Source organism: Anabrus simplex, chromosome 2 (assembly GCF_040414725.1).
Source record: "Anabrus simplex isolate iqAnaSimp1 chromosome 2, ASM4041472v1, whole genome shotgun sequence".
NCBI lineage: Eukaryota > Metazoa > Arthropoda > Insecta > Orthoptera > Tettigoniidae > Anabrus > Anabrus simplex.
The window spans coordinates 1,109,693,781-1,109,719,774 of NC_090266.1; the positions used below are offsets into that span (position 1 = coordinate 1,109,693,781).

Genomic DNA, 25,994 nt, shown 5'->3' on the forward strand with positions numbered 1-25,994 from the left:
GGTGCTAGTGCTGCAAACAGAAGTACAGTTGTTCTTGGCCGCTTGAGGGTACGTTCCTTCAATAGTCTACTAAAAAACAGGCAGCGAACTTTGCGTTTCGGTAGTCATTAGGCCTTTACGTTGAGTTGATTGACAGCTGGCAGAATGGCTTGGAAGGTGGAGCATTGGAGACACTGGATAAAATATCCGTCATTATTACTACCGACCTAAAACGAATAAGTGAATGTAGACTGTTTTTGTTTACAGTGAAGTGTTTGTAGTTCAATGTATACCTGCTTTATACTGCATTACATTGTGAACTGTATTGTGTAATGTTCACAACTATTAGTAAGTTTTTGTATCATGTCACTGATTAAAAGAGAACGTGGCGAAGGCCGAGTACGGTGTGTGGACCCTTGAGGTTCGAATTAACCAACTAGTAGCTACCTCATACACGTGTTATGGGATTTTACGGTCACCTCAAGCGAGTGGATGGGAACAGGTTGACCAAACAGATCTTTCACCTGTTTGATTCAAAACCTAAAAACCACGATGCCTTGATTTAGAAACATCAAAGAAGACGTTCAAGTGCAACGGATCAAACCGGAAGGCGCTTTTGAGAGAGGTATTTTCCGAAAAGAAAAAAAAATAGTGGCGAACGGACTAAAGCGAGACGAACAACCGAAAATAAGACAAGGTATCCCTTGGACAGAGGAACTCAAGCAGGCCCACTCAGAAAGAATGAGGGAATTCTGGGCTCGAAAGAAAGCAAAGTTCACTGACAAATATGACAAGACTTTACGTGATCCTCGATGGCCCAACGAATAAATAAATAAATAAATAAATAAATAAATAAATAAATAAATAAATAAATAATGGTAGAAAGTACACAGACCTGTGGTAAGTTAGGGAAAGGGGGGGGGGGGACCGGGAGGGAAACACGAAGCGATCTTTTACTTTTCTTAATATAGCAGATAGTTTTGTTCTCATGAAATCTCGACTCACCGGACTTTGAGACTGGTTGTACTTTGATACAAACAACTGAATGTAGATTTTTCTGCTCGGCGTAACCGGAAATAGCAACACATGCTGCGAAGAAGGTGATGTGCCACATGAAGGTGAAACAAACTGCAAACCCTGGAACAGAAATACAAGACTCATGAAGAAAGTAGGCCTACTCATACACATATGAAACACTCTGAAAATTCAAGGTCAATGAAATAACTGTCCTCCATCAAAGTCAAAGTTAACGGCACAGCCCCAGCATTTGGCTGGTGTGAAAATGGGAAACCACGGAAAACCATCTTCAGGGCTGCCGACAATGGAATTCGAACCCAGACCTCTTCGATAAGTCGTAAAATGAAATGGCGTATGGCTTTTAATGCCAGTAGTGTCCGAGGACAAGTTCGGCTCGCCAGGTGCAGGTCTTTTGATTTGACACCCGTAGGCGACCTGCGCGGCATGATGGGGATGAAATGATGATGAAGACGACACATAGACACCCAGCCCCCGTACCAGTGAAATTAACCAATGATGGTTAAAATTTCCGACCCTGCCGGGAATCGAACCCGGGACCCCTGTGACCAAAGTCCAGCACGCTAACCATTTAGCCATGGAGCCGTTCGATAAGTCGTACAGTCGGTATCGCTGTGTTTGGCTGTACATTAGGCTAATGGGGCTGTGTATCCCTTGAACATTTCATGTGAGAACGAGTTTCATGCGATATGCTGGTATGTTCTCTTCTTGTGTGTTCTTATGATTAATGTACTACAGTCGAACCTCGATATCTCGAATCTCCATTACTCTAATTTTCAATATCTCGAAGTAACTTAAATTTCCCGGCCGTTTGTCCTATTCTTCACGTGTATTTATTTCTCTATCACTCGAAATTCAGTTACACGAATTTCTCGATTTCTCGAAGCAAACATTTCCTCCCTTGAAGCAAAGAATACTCTGTAACTCGAATTTTGTGCAACATTAACTGTACAATACGGCATTTGTGTTTTTTTTGAGGAACTGTTGACAAGCAAAGAAAGGGTTACAGTGATGCTGGGAGCTGATATGACGGGAACCGAAAAACTGAAACTTCTATTGATCGGAAAATCGGTCAAGGCTCGCTGTTTCTCGGGTGTGAATTAATTACCCGTCACGTACAAAGTAACCCCCGAAGTCGCGTATGACAAGGTCCATTTACGAATTTACAGCTGTTGAGGCTAGGAATTTTAAAAGTGGCTGTAGCCAGTAAGTTAGGAAACTAATCCAGTATGGTCGAAAGTCGGATTCTAAATTAATGGCAGAACCTAGATCAACTGGTTTCCATAAGTTATGCACTTCAGTTTGAAGAGAATGGTGTTATGTTACTTGAGATCATAAAGATCAGGATGTGTAACAAGATATATCTCAGTCTATGTTCTAGAAGTGAGCTTGCATCCGGGTTCGAATCCCACTGTCGGCAGTCCTGAAGATGGTTTTCTGTGCTTTCCCATTTTCACACGAGGCAAATGCTGGGGCCGTGCCTTAATTAAGGTCACGGCCACTTCCTTCCCACTCCTAGGTCTTACCTATCCCATCGTCGCCATAAGACCTATCTGTGTCGGTGCGACGTAAAGCAACTAGCAAATAATAATAATAATAATAATAATAATAATAATAATAATAATAATAATAATAATAATAATAATAATAAAAGAATCTCGACTGCGTGATATTGACGAGAAATTTCAACGTGATGGGAGGAAAGATTGACCGTAACAAACAGAAGAGACTAAGGATTTTTTCCAAAGGTGTTAACGGAGGTATGTTTCTCGTTTCACTACTGTATATACTGTATCCTGATTTCTAAAAAGTTACTATAATAAGGGTTATAATGAAAGTGATGCCGTAAAATAGCGTTTGTTTGTACATTTGTAAATACCGTTAAAAATAATGTATTCAGTCTAAGCCCGCAGATACATATGATTCAATCATGTGCTACACATGCTCAAAAAACGGTATTCTCTATATATCGAAATTTCGATAACTCGTAATAAAATTCTGCTCCCGAGGTGATTCGAGATATCAAAGTTCCACTGTATATTGTACAGTTGTAGAAAATGTGTTCTAACAGGGAAATAAAACGTTTCCGGTCCCACGTCTACGTGTGAGGGAGATTTTCCTACCTTATTATTACATCCGCTATGTTAATTTACTTTTTCTTTTACGTTCCTTTTGTAAACGTCATCTCATACTTTTTCGTAAAGTTACTTTCTCTCTATAGAGTACTAGTTTATTGCAAATTTGATGTAATTTTTCTGCGTAGATTTGTGCAATATTTTTGATATACTGTGTTGATACGGTTATTTTCTAGCCATGTGCTTGTGTTAAGAACTGAGTTCAGTAAGAATATAGTTGTAAAGCTGAAGACCAGCTGCCCAGCGACATAAATTAATATTTTAATGCAGTTATTGCATGTGAATTTCTTGATTATTTGTGTTAGGACCACGTGTTTGAAGCGGTTTTTTTTTGCTATTTGCTTTACGTCGCACCGACACAGATAGGTCTTATGGCGGCGATGGGACAGGAAAGGCTTAGGAGTTGGAAGGAACCGGCCTTGGCCTTAATTAAAGTACAGCCCCAGCATTTGCCAGGTGTGAAAAGGGAAACCACGGAAAACCACCTTCAGGTCTGGCGACAGTGGGATTCGAACCCACTCTCTCCCGGATGCGAGCTCACAGCTGCGCGCCCCTAACCGCACGGCCAACTCGCCCGGTATTCGAAGCGTTATCGGGGCTATTTTAAAGTCTTGTTTTACCATGTGACATAATTTGATAGGGCTAGTCATCTTTATATAAATATTTCATGTAGAATGGTATGGTTACGGAAGGACAGATATGTATCAATCTGACGGTGTGAAAGTCCCTTTTGGGGATCATTGTAAGTACCTAGGTGTTAGGGGCTGCCTAGCCGAGGCGGTAAAGAAGTACTCGGTTCGCCCGGAAGGACATGGTTTCGAATCTTCTCCAGGAAGTCGTCAAATTTAAGAAACGAGATTTCCACTTCCGGAGGTGCATATGGCCCTGAGGTTCACTCAGCCTACACCAAAAATGAGTACCAGGTTAATTCCTGGGGGCAAAGGCGGCCGGGCCTAGAGCTAACCATTCCACCCCATTAAGTGCCGAGGTTACGAATAGTGGAAGCCTTTACCTTCCACCACACCCAGGGCCTTCATGGCCTGTACGGAGATGACTTTGCTTTGCTTTGCTTTTACCTAGGTGTTAATATAAGGAAAGATCTTCATTGGGGAAATCACGTAAATATGATTGTAAATAAAGGGTACATATCTCTGCACATGCTTATGAGGGTATTTAGGGGTTGCAGTAAGGATGTAAAGGAGAGGGCATACAAGTCTCAGGTAAGACCCAAACTAGAGTATGGTTCCAGTGTACGGGACTTTCACCAGGATTACTTGATTGAAGAACTGGAAAACAATCCAAAGAAAAGCAGCTCGATTTGTTCTGGGTGATTTCCGACAAAAGAGTAGCGTTACAAAAATGTTGCAAAGTTTACGCTGGGAAGACTTGGGAGAAAGGAGATGAGCTGCTCGACTAAGTGGTATCTTCCGACCTGTCAGTGGAGAGATGGCGCGGAATGACATTAGTACACGAATAAGTTTGAGTGGTGTCTTTAAAAGTAGGAAAGATCACAATATGAAGATACAGCTGGAATTCAAGAGAATAAATTGGGGCAAATATTCGTTTATACGAAGGGGAGTTAGGAATTGGAATAACTTACCAAGGGAGATGTTCAATAAATTTCCAATTTCTTTGCAATCATTTAAGAAAACGCTAGGAAAACAACAGATAGGGAATCTGCCACCTGGGCGACTGTCCTAAATGCAGATCAGTAGTGATTGATTGATTGATCATTGTGGCGTGCGTTCATTCATTGGTGCTTTGTTACTGTTCGGAATATGACAGGTATAATTGAATTGATTATTATAATTGGATGGGTGTAAACAGATTGTTGTTAGGCCTACTTTTGGTGAATTTAAGAGGTTTTGCACTTGATTAATAATGGATGTTTTACGATACACATAGTCTCGTGAAATATAGGATTTCCCCTGCCCATAGTGATTTCATTTTTGTTAACTGAATATTCCTCAGATGAACTGATCTTTATTCATGAAGTTTTCTTCGTTATTTGTGAGATACCTCTTCGAAGACACGACGATTTTACCTGACACCTTCATGATCATGTGGTCTTGGCATTTTATTTCAGATTGGAACATCAGATTCTTATCTTGGTCATCATTCAGTAATCTATGATGGACAACATCTATTTATTGTTACGACTTCACAATGATAATTCTTCAGTGATATTTTCCCGATTGGGATGATTTTCTTGGACTCGTGCGCGATGGTCATAGAGTCGCGAGTATATAATTACGCGTATTGTAGTGGTTTTGGGATATTTATTTTTAGATATTACAAAAGTTAGCATTTATCTGTAATCATTACACTATATAATTTTGTGCTGTGTCATCACGCCTGATTTGAGATGATGATTTTGTTGCTGCTATGTTCCCATCGGCGTTGATATTTATTTTCTAGGGACTTGGACAGCCTTGATTTCAGGCATTCCCACCATCACTGTTCAGTGCGCATCTCTGTCTGATTTAGTTTATTTTTTGTGGATTATATTGACTTATTTATTTGTGATATAACTCGAGTTGAAAGTTAAATGTTCATTATTCACCGAGATGCACGTTATATTAGCAAACCATGTTCCTTGAAGCTCACCGAATTGGTTACTGCTGTGTTTCATTTGAATGGTTTATTGTCATTAATTAAACGTCATTTTTTCTAAACTTTTTTTTAGATTATGCTTCACACAGGAGGCTTAAACGTGTCGTCGTCATTCTTGTGTCTAGATTAATTTAACGAAATGTTATTCGAGGATAAATGATGTAAGAATTGTAACTTATTATTTGGGAAATGTTGACTGTCCTCCCCACACCCCACCCCCATTTGTTTTATATTTAGCTATTACTTTTATCATTACAGTTTAGTGTTGCATTTCTCCATGTTTTAACTAGGGTTGAACATTAGCAGACATCTCCGATAATCATTATCTAAGTCAGGAAAAGTATATCATGCAATAAATCACAAGTAAGAAAATGCAATTTTTACCGGATATCGTGAGTGAAGACACAGATTTCAGTGAATTTTCACAACAAATTTGATTATAATATACAGTAAAGGCTTGTCTGTGATTCCAAAATAAAAACGACCGGGCGAGTAGGCCGTGCGATTAGGGGTGCACAGCTGTTAGCTTGCATGCGGGAGATAGTGTGTTCGAACCCCACTGTCGGCAGCCCTGAAGATGGTTCTCCGTGGTTTCCCATTTTCACACCAGACAATTGCTGGGGATGTATCTTAATAAAGGCCATGGCCGCTTCCTTCCCTCTCCTAGGTCTTTCATATCTCATCGTCGCCTTAAGACCTATCTGTGTCGGTGTGACGTAAAGTAAAATGAAAAAAAAAGTCTATTGTTCTCTAGCAAGGACGTATATGTACTTGGAAAATCTTCTAGATTTAATTCACAGTCAGCAAGAGAAAAACAGCTTTGCCAATTGATCACAGTGTTTCGTCTATATTGTTCTTATCTAACACCTTCTTCATTTTCACTGATACTGCTTCACCACACGAACGCTTAAGGCCAATCCCTAATTTATCCACAATTCGTTTCTGCTCCAGTTGTTGCTCTTGGGAATTTATCTTAAGCTGTTGTAGCATCCGGAAGGAATTCAACATTTGTCGTAATGTAGGAAATGTGTGTCTGCAGTTTGGCTATCAACCAGCAGTTCTTGAGCTGTTCTGATGCGGACGCAGTGCTGTCGAAAGAATCCACTACTTTCTCACAACGCAAAATTGTGGCAATAGTAACTGTAAGCCCCAATCAAATAAATTAACAGGTAACTCTTCCGTGGCTTGGTGTAACGCATGCACTAAATATGCACATGCACCATTTTTGCATAGCGTGCCCTTATAGAAACAGCAGCTTTGTCTATTATTAACAGCAACACATTATCATTCCGAATGATGTTGGGCCACAATATTCTCAATGATTGGCCAAAAGCTCTGCTAATCGTTGAGCGGTTAACTTTGTTTTCCAGGGCTCCCTTCTTCCAGATTTCCAACAGTAATATTCGCTATGAATCGCCATAAAGAAGATGTTGTCCCACCTATGGATACGCATATCTTTTTCCCCGGCCCTGTTCTTTATGTCTTGCAAAGTTTTATCATAGTAAATTTGACTCAGTGTTTCTGGTATCTGGAATTAATTGCCCGGTCTCTTATAAGGAACTACGCAGCCTGTTCAGCGGAATATGTTCGCATAAAAATGCAGTGCAAAATTTATCACAAAACGATGAAAATGTGCAACGAGTTTCCCGCAGAAGTATCTGCTGTAGGTTACTGTCAGCTGTATCTTGAAGTCGCTACAGACCACTTTTATACTTCTCTCACGAAATGTTCTACCGTAAACATCTTTTAGCAGCCATTCGTAAATTACAGACCTTGGAGAATAGTAGTATTCTGTCAGTGGGGAAAAAATCCCCTACTGTGAAAAAATCGCTTTAATTTAACACTTGAACTTTCTTTCACTTTGAGCATTGTTGTTTAGCCGTGAACTGAATTAATGAATACCTTACTCAAGTTCAGAATATGGCGGGTCTACCTAGAGATAAGAAGTTTCCTCTCCCTGAAAGTATAGGCGAGTCCATTATGTACATTCCTTGAAGAATAGTGTACAAGCCAACTTATTTCCCGGAATTTTTTTGGTTTTTATGAGGCAAGCAGAACAAACAGAATTAGTAAATAATAAATTAAATCTCTGAGTGTAGAAAGAATGCCACTACCTCCGAAAAACTACCAAAAATGCTGAAAATGACCCAAAATGGACAGAAAATAAACTATCCCTAAAAATAATCCCTAACAAATTCCCTTTATTTAACCAATTATTTAATGTTTCAAATTTCAATATGTGTGGGCATTGTTTCAAGCTTCGTAGCAACAAGGAATGCCTTTCCCTGATGATCAGTATGTTGTAAGTTTCTAGACTTACCAGAGTATATGCAAAAGATCCTCACAGACGGAAAAGGACTGATGATACCGATCCAGAAGCTTATCATGTCTGTGAAGGAGGTGATGGTGATGGACACGGCAGCCTCTGACAACATGATGGCCATTCGCTCGGGAACATCCAGTTTGATGGAGGTTCTTCTCCACGCCGCCAGCATTACGAACGTGTCGTCTATTCCTATCCCTGAAACAGAAACCATGACGAATAGAATACCTAGTGAGATCACTCTCCGAGTTCAAGCGCGCTCCCGCAGAGCGGCGCCAGTGGAGCCAATCACCAACTCTACACTCTACACTTATGATTAATACTGTCAGAGAGTTGTAAATGATATTTTAAACAGAGCACATAAAACATCCTATGTTCTTAATCTGCCCCTGTAGGAAATTAATCCTAGCTTTGACTGAGGAAAGAGACATTTAGCTCATATGAAGTTACGAGTTGCGTTCTTCAGTCGGCTTTTGAGAGACGTTATTGGCTTTTGGGCATCGGTAAGAGAACTAGACTGGCCTTGAATCTGACTACAACTACAACTAGTAGATTTCACACACAAAGCACTGCAAATATATTAATACAGACTTTCGGAAAATATCAAAACAAACAAATTCCCTCGATAGGCGTTAAAATTGTTACCATGACTTCACGCACGCACGCTACTACCTTCGTCCACAACTTGCCGCACGTGCTGTTGTAACTGCAGCGCAACATCCCGGCGGGGCCACCAACGACATTGTTAAGACAAGGGGGGGGGGGGGTGACACTTCATAGGGAGCGTCCTAAGCAGTTCCGAGATGGGGTCCCTCAATCTCCGCCAACTAGTGAAAACTAAAATACCCTTTTGGAGGGTTAATTTAGAAGGCAGTGGTTGGCATTAAACATGCAGTTGCGCGGTACAGCAAATTCATAACACAACACCGTTATCGTTGCGCGCGAAGGGAACTTGGTCGTACGGCAAGTAATACTGCTTGTTAGACGAAAATTTGTTGAGATTCTTTCGCATTGAACGAGATTTTTGATCCAGTTTCTTGAGAGTATGGAGTGAAATTAGAATTATACGCGTTCTTAGTGTGAAGTAATAGTATTATGATCATGAACTTACTTCACATTGAACTACCTAGCTGTTGCAAGTAAACGTGTGTGTGTGTTTGTGCTTCTTACCTGTTGTTTGGAATAAAGAAATTCAAAATATAAACTGTGTGCGTTATGCTGTGTTTTACTTCTTCCTTTCCTTCTCCTGTTTTCCATTCCCTAACATAAAAGTCGTGGGAAGGGTTCAACGAACGAACGAGCGAAAGAATGAGGTTATGTTAGATCGTGATTTATTGTAAGTATGTGCGTTTTGGGGTTTTATATGAATTGCATGAACATTTTCAGTAATCAATGTTGCATTTATTATTTAATACATGTAAATTTACATTAAAATGCGAACGGTGAAACAACGATACAAGCTAACGTAATAACAGGATTGCTAGCATACAAATACGGTAACTGCAATTTACTTTTCAAGTAAAAGACACGAGAGAAGCTTGTGATACAACATTCCTACCGAAATGCAATCATTACCTCTATCACAATTAAAATTTTAACAAAATAACAACTGTCATTATCAAGTTTATTACGAGGTACTATCGTGGTATTTATTTCCTTATGTTGGCGGAGAAAAAGGGGCCACTATAGCTTCCATGACCTGTTTTCTCAGTGAACTTTATTATACAGGAGTGACGGATCTATTTCTTATATATGATCCTTGGTTAAGACAGCGGAGTGGTCATACTAGATAATCTATTCGTCGTGCAGAAACATTACTCCCTATATTCGGCATTTCTCAAAATGTACCTTTATTTCGGTCTACCGACAGTGAGTTCAAGTTCGACTCTTCCTTGCATGAAGATGTCGGCGACGGACCATGACAGGGCTCGGGAGAGAAGAAGCGTTGACCAAGGGAGGCGGGATAAGAGTCGAGTTAGCGCTCTTACGAAAAGCAGGGGATACCGCCCCCACTCACGTGATAGACCAGCTCGAGGAGAATTTTATTAGGTGTTAGCTGATCTACCAAACGTAAAAAGAAATTTAGCCGCTTGTTTCGTTTTTTAAAGAATTTAATGTACAAAAGTGTAAATTAATTTCAAAAGCTAATCGCTTGTAGCATTATTCACATTTCTGTAGAACAGCTCATATTTATTGCTAATCGGCTGGCCTACAGCACTCCACTCTGTTTACATATACTGTAGACGTATAGAGTAATGTGCAGACGAACCCAGCACCCAGCAATGATCTACTGTGTATAACTTGCAGCACCTGGGTTAGGCTCGTACTGTTTAATCTAAACCTAATGTAGTACCTGGTATAGGCTGGTTTTACTTGATATAAACTTCATGTAGCACCGGGTATAGGCTGGTTTTACTTGATGTAAACTTCATGTAGCTCCTGGTATAGGCTGGTTTTACTTGATGTAAACTTCATGTAGCACCTGGTAGTGATTTACGTAAACTTTGAGAAGTAGCCTACTTAGTATGTTTTCGTTCTGAAGCGTTTTCAAGAAGCAGGCACTTCCTTTTAGAAATGCATAAATAAAGAAACACAAATAATGGTATAGCAAGTGATAAACATTTATCTACTGATGTTTCCTGCCACAAAGAGACAACCAATAGGTAAGGTCCTTTACGCTATTTTCATGCAGGATCAAACATGTCACGATTCATTCTTCCTTCGTGGTAAAAGCATAAAGTCTTCGAAAAATAAAGAAATACTCCCAAAGTACCCGATGCGAGGGAGACGGAAATTCGAGGGCGTTTCGCAAGCAGTATTATGATTCTATAAAGTGTTCGTGGCTGGTACCATATGAGACGGACTAACAAACAGTTGCGTGAAAGTCTTTATTCTTGATTTGCTAATTTCTCTACAAACAAAGATATGTTGATCGTCATTTTGTGAGTACGATATGCTGTGTTACCAAGGGCTCAGAAGAGTGCATCTACGCTTATCTCATCACATTACTTCCTGCAAACGCCGAAAGAAAGGAACAATACATTACATCAGAAAAGTAGCTCGGGTCGATGTGTAAGACCATACGTTCGAAGTGGTTATTACGTAAGAAGTTGACAATGGAACCGAAATAATTTACTGGCCAGTAATCGAAGCTTATTTGTTCTGCCTCCTTCCGATATGTGCCGATGTGCACGGTTGTACGCAATGATGGCGAACTACCACTCCTGTTTCCGGCCACCTTTCAACATCTACATTATTGAAACCAAATTGCACCTTAAAACAGAGAAACGGAAGCAGTTGCGTCGTACATTTGACCAGACTTTGACAACGAAATATATCTCGATTAGGGCTAACAAGTAGGGTAAAAACAGGACATCGCTTTGAAAAGCAGGATTTTTCTGATGAACGTTCTATCAGCGAAATGAAGCAAAGGTTTGCCTTTACTTACATATAAGGTTTCTTCAATAATTTCACTATGAAGCCTAAAACTTAACGGTACGGCATTTTTTAGAAGAGCCAGTTTCAACCAAGAAATCGTTCTTAGAAAGAATTTTTTAAACTCAATTTTACAGAAGCAATGTATTTTATGGAAACAATGTCCGACTCGACAATGTTTTTATTCCACTGGATATTTCATTTAGAAATGGGAAGTTCTTCTGTACATTTTCATTAAATGAACTTGAGCCACGGTAGAACGGTGGCCACCCCTCCTCTGCTCGGCTGGCCGGTCAGAGTGCAGAGCTCTTGGACCACCGACCAACCGTGGCCGCTTATGGGTCGAGACCCATTCTACATCACCGACCCTGTGTGATTTTTATGTTATGTGAATTGATGTGTCGGCATCATCGTAATGGACTACTTTCTTATTGTTCTATGGCGGTCTATTGGATTGTTGTAAACAATAGTAATGGATTTCTGTAAACACAATATACATGATCTATAGTTATTTTACTGAAAGTGAAACTTTATGTTTTATAAAGTTATAACACCACTTCAACCGTCCTTAAATATCTTTTATGTAATAATAATCTGTAGTTTCAAAGTAGAAAATTAGCAGACCGATACACCAAACATTTTCCATACATCTTCATTATAGACTGTTATGCCTTTGCGCCATCAGTCTGCAAGCTTCTGTTAATTATGCGTCTCTACAATTTTCTGTTTTCTAGCTCTGAGGCGTCGCTTAGTTCCATGCCAGTAATTTTTAAATCATTAAACATTTGGGTCCAGGTTCGTCATCTACTTCTCTCATCCTCCAGAGCCAAGTCCATTATACTTGTAGGTAACCTATCCTTCTCAATTCGCCTCACATGACGTCAACAGTGAAGTCGATTTACACACAGCTTCATCTATCGAGTTCCTTCGTGACTTAGCGTGCATCGCCTCATTCCGATTGCCCTCCTGCCATTGTTCCCATCTATAGGAGGAATCATTCTCGTTGCTTTCAACTTATGAGTAAGATATATCCTAAATCCAACTAGTTTCTACTCCCGTACAGCAAAGTAAAAAAGACTTATATAAAGACAGAAGTGAACTTTCTTACTGCGAGCTCACATGTCAGTATGAACCATTCTGGGAAAATACACATTCCAATTACGTGAAGTGAGCCACCTGTTCCACTTCTGTGTTCCCGAGATACCTTCTCTACCGACATCACTGCATTCCATCCCTTTTCAAGCTCCACGTCGTCGACCTAGGCTAAACTGCTCCACTGAATCTCGCTCTGTCATTTTATACGTTCCATGTCAACAATGAACAGGAATATTTCTCACATCATTAAAAAAGAAAGTCTGCATTTTCAGGTGAAATAACTAGGCAATTCCTGTCGAGGGCTAACGTTCCTCAGTCGTTCATCCTCTTTACACACGCCATCACTTGGCTAGTACGGGTTGTGTTTGCTTGTGCCACTACAATTACAAGTCTGCTCTTCAGCAGAATGGTCAGTGTAGTGGCTTTCAGTTCACAGGATCCCGTGTTCGATTTCCGGCTGGGCCACTCGTTGCTGACTTAATACACATCAACACAATAGTGAATACATCCCTCAGGAAGGGCATCCGGTCGTAACACTCAACTAAATCCGTATAAAACTGTCAAGGAGACTAAGCATAGGAAGGTAATCAACTACAAGTTGTACAAATGTAACTAATAAACAATAATAGAGAAATACCTACATTAATAACTAAATGCGTAAGTATCTAATAACTAGCGCGAAGTTAAATGGGGCATAAAGACGCCAAGTGAATGACACTAAGTTACTATGTCTATTCATAGAAACTGATATATCCTTAGATAAGAATAGGACATCGTAGAAGGGATAACTTAAGATGCAGCTGATGTTGATGTCGTTCATTCATTGAAATATGTTCTCAGGAAGGTTGTTCAGCCTCTAAGGAATAGCTGTAGGTATTTGTCGGATGAAGTGGTACTTCCAGAAATGATCCGAAACTAGTGTAGTATCAGTTTTGTGACATGAAGAAAGAAGTCTAAAACTGGATGACAGATAAGTCATCTTTCATTTAAACGTAACCATCGCCAGGCTGGTCTTCTGAGCACAACTTGACAGGTTCGATCTACTATTTATTTTATGTCGCACCGACACAGATAGGTCTTATGGCGACGATGGGATAGGAAAGGCCTACGAATGGGAAGGAAGCGGCCGTGGCCTTAATTAAGGTACAACCCCAGCATTTGCCTGGAGTGAAAATGGGGAAACCACGGAAAACCATCTTTAGGGTTGCCGACAGTGGGGTTCGAACCCACTATTTCCCGGATGCAAGCTCACAGCTGCGCGCCCCGAACCGCACGGCCAACTCGCCCGGTACAGGTTCGATCCTGGCTCAGTCCAGTGGTATTCAAATGTGCTCGAATATGTCAGCTTCGTGTCGGTAGATTTACTGGCAAGTAAATGAACTCCTACGGGACAAAATTCTGGCACATCGGTGTTTCCAAAAGCCGTTAAGAGTAGACTAGTGAATGGAACGTTGAGCCTCATGTCGTAGCTGGAACGCATATCGAATGCCGCTTGTTCAAGAATTAGACCTACGCTGACACAGTAGTCAATGGAAGTGTTTAATTTAAGATCCAGGGGACATGGCACTTGTGAAACTACAAACAAAAAACAAGGACTTGGTTTTATAGTATTGTTCAAGAAGTTGTAGTTTCACACTCTAACAGTAGTTTCTTATATGATTCCAGTCAAGTAAAAGTAGTACGTGCTTTCACATCATTCGAGTGGAAAAGTTGAGCCGTGTTCTTAGTATGTAGGTTAGTCTTGCTCAACAAGCTACCACAGTCTGTTCATACCTCCAGACATACATTTTCATGCTGGTGTTCCACACCTCTTATCATGAAGTTGTTAAAAATGAATCTCCTTGAATTTCCTCTAATTCCCTTACTCTCAATACCGGGGCTATTATTCTTCCAGGTACCCTATCCCCATCTGTTTGCCTCACACGACCCCACCATCTGCCACTGTTCCCACCTGTTTCAACCTTTTTTTTAAAAATTGTCTTACGTCGCACCGACACAGAAAAGTCTTATGGCTACAATAGGATAGGAAAGGGCTAGGAGTCGGAAGGAAGCGGCCGTGGCCTTAATTAAGGTACAGCCCCAGCATTTGCCTGGTGTAAAAATGGGAAACCACGGAAAACCATCTTCAGGGCTGCCGACAGTGGAGTTCCAACCTATTATCTCCCGAATACTGGATACTGGCCGCATTTAAGCGTCTGCAGCTATCGAGCTCGGTACTACTACTACTACTACTACTACTACTACTAAGTGAGCCTCTACCTTAAATATGCACACTGCTCATTCAGAAACAGCGCGTCAGAGTGGGGATCGAACAGCTGGAATACTATGATGAACCGGTGTGTTACGTACCAGCTGTATCAGAAAATGTATGAACCAGGGGAATGGCATTCTAAAGAAGAAAGTTTTCTAACTCCCTGGCTATTTTCCGCCAGTAATCAGTCAGGCTATTATACTCGGTACGCAGCAGTAATCCCATCTATCGGAGTTGAGAGGCAGCATAAAAGATAAAGAACACCGCCACTAACAATGGTCAATTTAATGTTATTGTTCATCAATGTTATGCGCTTTCGATATTGTAGGCCTTCACATTTAATTTTCTTCCGACTCTGAAATACCACTCCTATCATAGTCGGTACGGTAAAACTGAATAAAATATACATGGTCGGAAATTGTATTCTCTGTAACATTTGTTATGTAGGACTTTTCGATAGGACCAATAAAATAGGTATTTAAAAATTAAATTTTAGGAGCCTTCCCCTAAACTACAATTTAATCCATTTTGAGTAAAATTGTTCATAGCTTAGACTGTAGTTTCTTATTCGTCGTCTCTATACACCGATTTTCATTAAATTATGTTAACCCATTTTCTCGTGGCTCGGCGTTGATATGGACTTAGCATCAAAAATACAAATTCATGAATATCTGTGTTATCATAGCCAGTACGGTAAAAATTTATAAGACATAAATGGTCGGAAATTTAATTCTATATGGCTTTCGTTATGTAGTATTTATCGATACGACCACTAATATTATAAATATTTGAGAATTTAATTTTAGGCCTTCCCAAAGTACCATTTCACTCAGCGTGAATAAAATTATGTACAGCCTAGATTTTAGTGGCTCGTTCTCCAACTTTGCATACAAATTTTCAATGAGATAGGACCACTAATACCGTGAATATTAAAGAATAAAATTTTTGGTCTTCCCCTAAACTACCATTTTACTCAGCGTGAATAAAATTATTTATAGCCTAGATTGTAGCGACTTATTTCTCTACTTTGCATACCAATTTTCATTAAGATATCACCACTAATAACATACATATTTGAGAATTGAATTTTAGGCCTTCCCCTAAACTACAATTTCAATCAACGTGAATACAATTATTTATAGCCTAAATTGTAGCGACTTATTCCCCGACTTCGCATACCGATTTGTATTAAATTCTCTTCAGCCGTTTTCTAGTGATGCATGTACAGACAGACAGACAGACAGACAGACAGACAGACAGACAGACAGACAGACAGACAGACAGACAGACAGACAGACAGACAGACAGACAGACAGACAGACAGACAGACAGACAGACAGACAGACAGACAGACAGACAGACAGACAGACAGACATTGCGGAAAAGTAAAAATTGCATTTCCTTGTTACTGTGGACATGGCTGCCAGAGAAATACCATTATTTACAAATTCTGAGCAATGTACAGACAAATCTCTTATTTTATGTATATAAATACAAATAGATCGTGTTAACGTCAAGTACGACAAACCTAACTACGTTGGCTTTGCTGTACTTGAACTGAATAAAACACTCGTGTATGAATTCCACTACGATTTTATGGTGATGAAGTACGCTGATAATGTCAAATTACTCTACACAGATACTGATTCTATTATTTACCAGATTAAGACGGATGGCTATTATGATATAAAAAGAGACTTACATCGGTTTGATACTAGTAACTATGCAGAAGACAATGCCTATAATCTTCCACTAGTTAACAAAAAGTTCTAGGTAAAATGAAAGATGAATATGCTCGAAATATTGTAGATACATTTATAGGCACTAAATCTAAACCTTATTGGATTCCGACTCTAAATGATCTAGTCATAAAAAATTGAAAGGTATTAAGAAAAATGTCGTTATGAATGAACTAAGTGTAGAAGATTACAAAAATTGTATACATGATCATCCACACGTTTTACATAAGCAAACGGCTGTCATTACAAGTAAGAAGAATCACCTGTATACATATTTAATTAATAAAGTAGGTGATAAGAATGAAGATTTTAAACGGTTTGTCATTCCAAATTCTACTGATACGACTGCTTGGGGGGCACAGCGGTATTGATAAGTATGACTTTACTAAGCCTGTTGATTATTGTGTAAAAAGCTTACATTTATAGAATATACTGCAAGTAAATATTAAACTAGAGCAATTTAATAGACGTTGATTTAGGCCATATTTATTTTACAAAGGTCTATCTTAGCGTGTAAATCATAACATGTTGTAAATATATTGTATAAATGGGCAATGTAAATATTAAGCTAGAGTAATGTACTTTGCAGTATACAATAAATATGTAAAAAATGTGCTAGCCACAGTTGTTTTATTAGTTACCTATCCTATCCTAATATGTCATTTAGAATAGTCGGTAAGAAGCATGTGATCTTCAAAAAAGTCGGTAAGAAGCAGGTAATTCTCACAAAAACTCTAGGAAGCAGCTGATCTTCAGAAGAGCAGGTGATCCTAAAATAACCTGGTAAGGAGCAGGTGATCCTCAGAGAAGCAAGTGAAGAGCAGGTGATTCTCAGATGAGTTGGCGAGGAGCAGCGCATGGTCAGCGTGAGAGTAAGCCTGCACTCTTAGCTATGTTAGGTTAAGCCTACACATAGTCATAGCTCCTCCAAGCCTACAAGCTTGTGTACACATCAACCTCATCTTCTGCCTCCACCTCAACTTCCGCCTCCACCTACACCTCTACCTCAACTTCCGCCCACACCTCAACTACCGTCTCTACCTCAACTTTTACTACTGTAGCAGCTCCACCTCAACTTCCGCCTCCAACTCAACTTTTACTAGCCCATCCACCTCAACTTCCGACTCCGCCAGCTCTAAAGCCCTAAACACGCCCAGACTTGTGCCAAAAATTGGGAAGGGCAGCCCGCTGTAAGGAAGTGCAACCGATGAGGTTAAGCCTACACCCTCACCTAGCATGAGGTATACTGTATCTCAGCTCGAAAGCCCTAAAGCCACCCACACGTGTGCTAATTAATTAATTAATTAATTTCGTGTGGCTGTTTCTAGCCGAGTGCAGCCCTTGTAAGGCAGACCCTCCGATGAGGGTGGGCGGCATCTGCCATGTGTACATAACTGCGTGTTATTGTGGTGGAGGACAGTGTTATGTGTCGTGTGTGAGTTGCAGGGATGTTGGGAACATCACAATCACCCAGCCCCCGGGCCATTGGAATTAACCAATGAAGGTTAAAACCCCCGACCCGGCCGGGAATCGAACCCGGGACCCTCTGAACCGAAGGCCAGTACGCTGACCATTGAGCCAACGAGTCGGACCACACGTGTGCTAAGATGTAGAGAAGGGCAGCCATGCGTAAGGAAGAGCAGCCTGCTGTAGGGAAGGGTAGCAGGTTGGGTAAGACGCGGCGTGAGGTTGAGCCTACAATCTAGTTCAGCCCTAACGTCATCCAGACTTACCCAAGCCAGTGTAGGGAAGGGCAACAGAGCGTAAGGATGGGCAACCGGTTAGTTTAGATGCGGCGTGAGGTTAAGCCTACACTTTAGCTCAGCCCTAACGTCATCCAGACTTACCCAAGCCAGTGTAGGGAAGGGCAACAGCGCGTAAGGATGAGCAACTGGTTAGTTTAGATGCGGCGTGAGAATAAGCCTACACTTTAGCTCAGCCCTAACGTCATCCAGAATTGTACTAAAATGTAGAGAAGGGCAGCCGGGCGTAAGGAAGGGCAGCCGGGCGTAAGGAAGGGCAGCCGGTTAGTGTAGGTTAAGTTCACACTCTTAGCTAGCGTTAGGTTAGGTTAGGTTGGGCTAGGTTAGGCTAGGACTAAAATATAGCGAAGGGCAGCCGGGCGTAAGGAAGGGTACCTGGTTAGGTTAGCGTGAGGTTAAGCGTACTTCCACTCTTAGCTAGCGCTAGCGTTAGGTTGAGTTAGGTTAGCATAGCTTAACTTAGCTAAGTTTTCAAATCGCCCTCGCTATGACGTCACAGCTGTAACATCATCGTGAGGACCAGGCCCGATCTACTCTGTGTGGATTGTGGATTCCGCCGAACCCGTACAAATCTATTACTACAATGGTGTCTAAAGAATGTTAATGAACTATCTCAAGTAAGCATAATGTGGACTTAGGATCTCCTCACGAGAAGACTTTCCGAAGGATTGAGGTATGAAAGTATTATGATGTTACGTCAAAACATTTTCCGAACTTTGATGACGATAATAACAAACTTATTAGGTTTACGTTTTACGGAGATGCCGATGCCGGAATGTTGACCCACTGGAGTTCTCTAACGTGCCAGCAAATCCGCCGAAACAAGGCTGACGTATTTCAGCACTAATCTATACCATTGTCGAACTCGTCAACTTGGGCTCTATCATCTGAGCTAGCCAAGCCGGCGTTAAAATTGAAATCTTACTCTGCTTAAGGTAGCAAAAGGTGTGCCTGTCCCAAGAGGAGTGAAGTCATAAATCTCGCCACACAGCCATTGCAAAGTAGGTTTGTGGGCTTATGGTTAATGATCGTAAGTCAGTTTACGGTGGTTTAATGTATCGCAACTACAGCATTGTTCATGCATTTATGTGCATTACGCACGCTAATTCAGGACGATAAACTCTCAAACCGACAACCTGGTTCATAAATTGCACATGTATGTCCTCGTAATTTCAAAGATTGTCAGAAAAATAAGTAAAAAGTGAAATTTAGCGGAAGAGGTGTTTATAGTGAAGTCAGTTGCGTTCAGCCTTATACCATTTCCGATTTATATTAAATACTGAGCTTTATGTGGGCAGAAATTGTTAAAGACAAAGAGCAATATACTCATTTAACTGCGGTGTTCGGAAAGACAGGTTGGGAATAGTACTTCAAGTGTTCGGTGAGTATTCATGCAGCACAATGTTTCAAATTACAGCATTCCACACGTAGTCTTTCTTTAACGAACTTCTAATTGTTCGTCTTTTTAAACCACGAATACTGAAGGGAGGAGAGTTATACGACGTATTACAGACATCGTCATGTAGGTATAAGCTTGCGGAGGGTTCCTTCCCGTGGTTCCCAGTAGATATATTGGACAGTTCGGCCGCCGCCTCCTCCTCCGGCTCCTAGGGGCCCGCTCCTCCTCCCGCGGGAAATTTGAATTTGTAAACAAAGCCACGTGCTTTTTGACAGCTGTCATCAACAAGAACGCATCGCTAACCTCACTGCTGCCATCTTGACGGGTCTAAACCTCAGTGCTGCCAACTAAACCTTACTAGCGCGAGATTTGAATGGGTAAACAAATCCACGTGCTTTTTCGACAGCCACGTGCTTTTTGACAGCTGTCATCGACAACAACGCATCGCTAACCTCACGGCTGCCATCTTGACGGGCCTAAACCTCAGTGCTGCCAACTTAACCTCACTAGCGCGAGATTTGAATGGGTAAACAAAGCCACGTGTTTCTTTTGACAGCCACGTGCTTTTTTGACAGCTGTCATCGACAACAACGCATCGCTAACCTCAGTGCTGCTACCTTGACGGCCCTAAACCTCAATGGTGCCAACTTAACCTCACTAGCGCGAGATTTGAATCAGTAAACAAAGCTACGTGCTTTTCTGACAGCTGTCATCCGCCATCATTAATCAAGAGAGCACCGTGCTGCCCTCTTTAGCTACATATCTTTGAAATGTGGTGGCGGATACTTTGAAAAATGCTTTTTGACTGCAGCCATCTTTAATCGACAGAGCACCGTGCTGCCCTTTTTAGGTACATACCTTTGAAATGTGGTGGCGGATAATTTGAAAAATGCTTTTTGACAGCAGTTATCTTTAATCAAAAGAGCATCGTGCTGCTATACCTTTGAAATGTGGTGGCAGGTAATTCCACGTGACAGCTGTCATCTGCCATCTTGCATCACTAAACTTAGTGCTGCCCTCTTTAGCTACTTACTTCTGAAATGTGGTGGCAGGCAATTCCACGTGACAGCTGTCATCCTCTATCTTGCATCGCAAACCTCAGTGCTAGCATCTTTAGTTACTTGCCTTTGAAATGTGGTGGCGGATAATTGGAAAATTTATATTTGACAACAGCCATCTTTATCAACAGAGCACCGTGCTACCATCACTGCAGCACGTGCTTACTCTAGCTATCCCGATGCATGTTTAAACTTGTTCGATAAAGCTATGCCTTAACAGAGGAGGTAGAGGAGGAGGCTATAACAGCCACCGCCATCTTGTGTAGTAGCCTCTAAGTGCTAACTAGCGATGTAATAGCCATAAAGATAGCAGCACGGTACTCTGTTGAATAAAGATGGCTGCTGTCAAAAAGCACGTGGAATATTTTCAATTATCCGTCACCATATTTCAAAGGTAAGTAGCTAAAGGTAGGAGCACCGAGGTAAGCGATGTAAGATAGTAGTAGCTAAAGATGGCAGCACGGTGCTCTGTTGATTAAAGATGGCTGCTGTTAAATAGAAATTTTCAAATTATCCGCCACCACATTTCAAAGGTAAGTAGCTAAAGATGCTACCACTGAGGTTTGCGATGCAAGATAGAGGATGACAGCTGTCACGTGGAATTGCCTGCCACCACATTTCAAAAGTAAGTAGCTAAGGAGGGCAGCACTAAGTTTAGTGATGCAAGATGGCAGATAACAGCTGTCACGTGGAATTACCTGCCTCCACATTTCAAAGGTATAGCAGCACGATGCTCTTTTGATTAAAGATAGCTGCTGTCAAAAAGAATTTTTCAAATTATCCGCCACCACATTTCAAAGGTATGTACCTAAAGAGGGCAGCACGGTGCTCTGTTATTTAAAGATGGCTGCTGTCAAAAAGCATTTTTCAAATTATCCGCCATCACATTTCAAGGATATTTAGCTAAAGAGGGCAGCACGGTGTTCTGTTGATTAAAGATGGCGGATGACAGCTGACGTAATTGCCCACTACTACGATAAAGATAGCAGCACGGAGCTCTGTGGATTAAAGATGGCAGCTTGTCAAAAAGCATTTTTCAAATTATCCGTCACCACATTTCAAAGGTATGTACCTAAAGAGGGCAGCACGGTGCTCTGTCGATTAAAGATGGCTGCTGTCAAAAAGCATTTTTCAAAGTATCCGCCACCACATTTCAAAGATATGTAGCTAAAGAGGGCAGCACGGTGCTCTCTTGATTAAAGATGGCGGATGACAGCTGTCAAAAAAGCACGTAGCTTTGTTTACTGATTCAAATCTCGCGCTAGTGAGGTTAAGTTGGCACCATTGAGATTTAGGGGCGTCAAGGTAGCAGCACTGAGGTTAGCGATGCGTTGTTGTCGATTACAGCTGTCAAAAAAGCACGTGACTGTCAAAAGAAACACGTGGCTTTGTTTACCCATTCAAATCTCGCGCTAGTGAGGTTAAGTTGGCAGCACTGAGGTTTAGGCCCGTCAAGATGGCAGCAGTGAGGTTAGCGATGCGTTGTTGTCGATGACAGCTGTCAAAAAGCACGTGGCTTTGTTTACAAATTCAAATTTCCCGCGGGAGAAGGAGCGAGCCCCTGGGAAGGCCCCCAGGAGGAGGAGGAGGAGGAGGAGGAGGAGCGGGCCCCTGGGAGCCGGAGGAGGAGGCGGCGGCCGAACTGTCCAATATATCTACTTTTCCCCATTCTCATGCCAGAGAAAAATAGCAAAATAGATGTATTCTCACTGGTAGGTTTTTAAGCCGGAGGCAAGAATTCCTACAATCACAGTTCCAAAACAAAAATGTGGGTGATGTCCTTTTCTTAGCATTTAGACTTTCCAGTGAATGACCTTCCTCAACAGTTTATTTATTTATTTATTTATTTATTTCATTTTATTTATTTGGAAAACCAAAATAGCGAGATGCCGAATTACACAGTTCGGCAGTGAAATATATATTAACAATAGAGTAACACAACGTAAATTTAAAATATACATATGAAAGAGCAACGAAGTTGTTTTCACATTAACGGTACGCCATTCTTGCAAAAATATCTCTTTCATTTGCGGGTTTCTAGATGTGAGGTGTTTCCTTATTTCTTTCTGTAGGATGCTCAAACGGATTGAGACCTGGGCTCTAGAGTGAAGTTTCCGGAGTGTGTGGAGCCGAGCAATTCCTGTCGTATATTTGGGATCTTGACCTGCTGGCAGAAATATTCGTTCCTAAACCGTATTTTTAAAAGTATTTCAACTTTCCAAATGACCATATTTTCACATTACCATCACATCAGAAGCAGCCATACACCCCTAGAATGATAACATCACCTCTACGCTTAAAATCAGTTTTCATTCTTTAGATGTGGAGTTCAGTCTTGAGCTTTCTGCAAAAACTAAAATGAGACCATGTAAAACATACTCTTATCCGAGAACACAACTTTGTCCCAGAAGTGACAGCAAGTTCTTGTGGCTGTACCCTTCACGTCGCTTTCCTTTCCGAACTATTCTGGAAGATATTGTCGAAGTGACTTCGAGCGTTGTCTTATAAAATGATGGCTGATCCTCGGAACACACTCTGCAAGTGGCTTTGAGAAAAAAAGAAACAAACTGCCTATACAAACCGATTGACTGACGGAGTTCAGAAGCGCTCTACCGCCCATCTTACTTCCTTGATTTAAGCCCTTATAATCCTTTACACTTCATTATAAACGTATAAATACAGACCTAAATGTCGTGAAACGGGAAGAGAGGAATAGGCTGTGAGAGCAAGAATACTTCTCATTTCACATATCGAGATGCTTGTTATAGGATGATCGGTTATCTTAAAGAAATATAATGTGGAACACCACTTTAATATATACTGCTGGCCATTAACATTGCAACACCAAGAAGGACACGCGTGATGGTACTCCGTAGAGCAATGTAGGGAGGTGAGGTGATTAATTGTTCATCTGAGTGGCGTAGCAAGGGTGCCAGTGATGAGCAGTATAGAAGTGGATGTTGGAGGGCCGCTGACAGGTAGTGGCTTTGTGTTTCCCGCTGTCGGTGTTCTCAGTCATGTCGAAGAGCACGACAATCATCAACAGGTATTCCACTTTCGTGATTGTGAATTATCCTACCATGAAATTGGTTCCTGTGTTGTAAGAAATGCAACCACAGTGAAGCGGATATGGGATCAGTGGATCGACTGTTTAGCCACATCAAACACACTAGCTCATGATTTCCTTATGTGCCCGCATTCAGGTGTCCGTTGCTGTAGCTGCTACTAAGAGACCTGCGGCTGTAATGATACGTGGAACGTTAGGCCTGGGGGCTTGCAACACCCGTCCCTGGAGGCACTGTGGCGCACGCCTGGAGTTATGGTTCAGGTGCCATGTCGCCTTGTCGTTATGAGGTGTTGGCCCTGTATCACCGACGGAAAGTGGTACACGTCGTCCGATGGTTCCTGGATGACCACTGAGTCACATTGCTTCGTTGACCAGATCTCTCCCCCTTCGAAACCGTGTGGTCTATGGTCAGACGACGGCTGGCCTGCCACTTTGGGCACGCATCAGAGCAGCATGGACGGACATTGACATCCCAATGCCGCGTCTTGTTTCTGTTCTGTACGTCGTACCGAGCTGCAGGAGTAATCATGTCACTGCGTATTCTGTCCAATAAATCTGGTAGTGATGGCCAACGTCCTTTTTGGTGTTGCAATTCTAGTAGCGAGCAGTGTGGCTACTCAATAGAGGTATACTCAATTTGAAGGTTAAATAAATATATACTGTACTAGAGTAATACTAACGATGGCATACGTAAGTAGGGAATAAAATACAGACTAGCACAAGCAAGGAAGGCCATAAGAAAAGAAATTTGCTCACTTCAAACATTGATATTGGAATCAGAGAGAGGTTTGTGAAGACCTTCGTTTGGAGCATGGCATTGTATGGAAGTGAACATGGACAATAACTACTCAGAAAGAAATAAAGCAGAAGCTTTTGAAATGTGACATTAAAGAATGCTGAAGGTGAGATGGGTAGATCGAATCACGAATGAAACGAATGGTGAGAGAAGAACGATTTGGCGAAACGTGACCAGAAGAAGAGAGAGAATGATAGGAGGCATCTTAAGGCACCCAGGACTTGTTCAGTTAGTTTTTGAAGGAAGTGTAAGCGGTATGGATGGTAGGCGTGAATATGACAAGCAGATTAGAGTAGATGTAGTAGATGGTTAGAACAGGATAGGGTGACATGGAGAGCTGGACTGATGACACAAACGAAAGCAAAACACTCCACAGAATAAATGACGGCCTGCTCTGTCGTACTCACTGGCTTCCTTTTTGCTATTCCACAACCATCACTGCTATAGAAATCTGAGCTCCAGGTACTCACCCAGCATGAGGAAAGGTGCAGCAAGGTTGATACCGATGAACTCGACGCCCAAGTACATGGTGACTCCAAATGCAGCAGCTGTGCCCATAGCTGCCGAGATGTTGCCCAGGAGGCCCAACCAGGGTTTGGAGCGAACCCAGTCGGCCATCATGCACGATGTGATAGAGAACACCGCCATGATGATAAACGTGGTACTGAAGTAGGGTATTACAGTCCTTGTGTTTCGCTCCAGCTCGATGTCAAGAGTTCGAGAGGCGAAGCGTGCTATTGAGATGTGCTTGAAGAGATGCTTGTCAGCCTCTCCAACTACTTCCAGGAACCTTTCTTCCCACGCGGCTCCACTGAAATAAGAAATTGTAACCTAAATAGCAGAACTTTGTCTATGACTTGATATCAATTAGAACTACTTCCTATAACCTTGCACTTTTTCTTTCATTTTTCATGTGATTTATTTGTAACAATGGGTAATAAATGGCGTAAGATTAGGGTAAAGGAGTTAGAGGGGATTTTCTCAGACATATCTGGCATAGAACAGTGGAATTATTCGTGAACGTCTTACGAGTAACCTACTTGCGTTCAGTGTCTAGTTAGGACCATCCGAGAACGTCAGTATTAACAATGGTGACATTAAAATACTAGCTATTCATGACTCACCATGTGCAAGTAGGGGAGGGCAGAGAACAACCTTCTATAGAGTGGATTTGATACGTTTTACGAAATGTACATCATAGATGTTCATAAAATATGAAAAATGTTGTGCCACAGTGATCACAGTAGTTCGCGCTGGGAAAATTAAATACAAACTCGTAAGGTGTTGTGATCAGCTAGGTATACAC

General features: G+C 41.4%; 1 protein-coding gene across 3 annotated transcripts in view; it reads right to left on the bottom strand.

The window, feature by feature from the left end:
- LOC136863320 (patched domain-containing protein 3) overlaps positions 1–25,994 on the bottom strand; it is a 171,751-nt gene that overhangs the window by 51,065 nt on the left and 94,692 nt on the right. For 2 of the 3 annotated variants that reach the window (XM_067139708.2, XM_067139705.2), the window contains exons 3-5: positions 25,159–25,499; positions 8,083–8,283; positions 985–1,116 (exon numbers count right to left, since the gene is read on the bottom strand). In XM_067139708.2, the coding sequence (XP_066995809.2) occupies positions 985–1,116; positions 8,083–8,283; positions 25,159–25,499 (674 nt within the window). The remainder of the gene's footprint in view (positions 1–984; positions 1,117–8,082; positions 8,284–25,158; positions 25,500–25,994) is intronic. The other variant, XM_068225908.1, reaches the window with a different exon arrangement.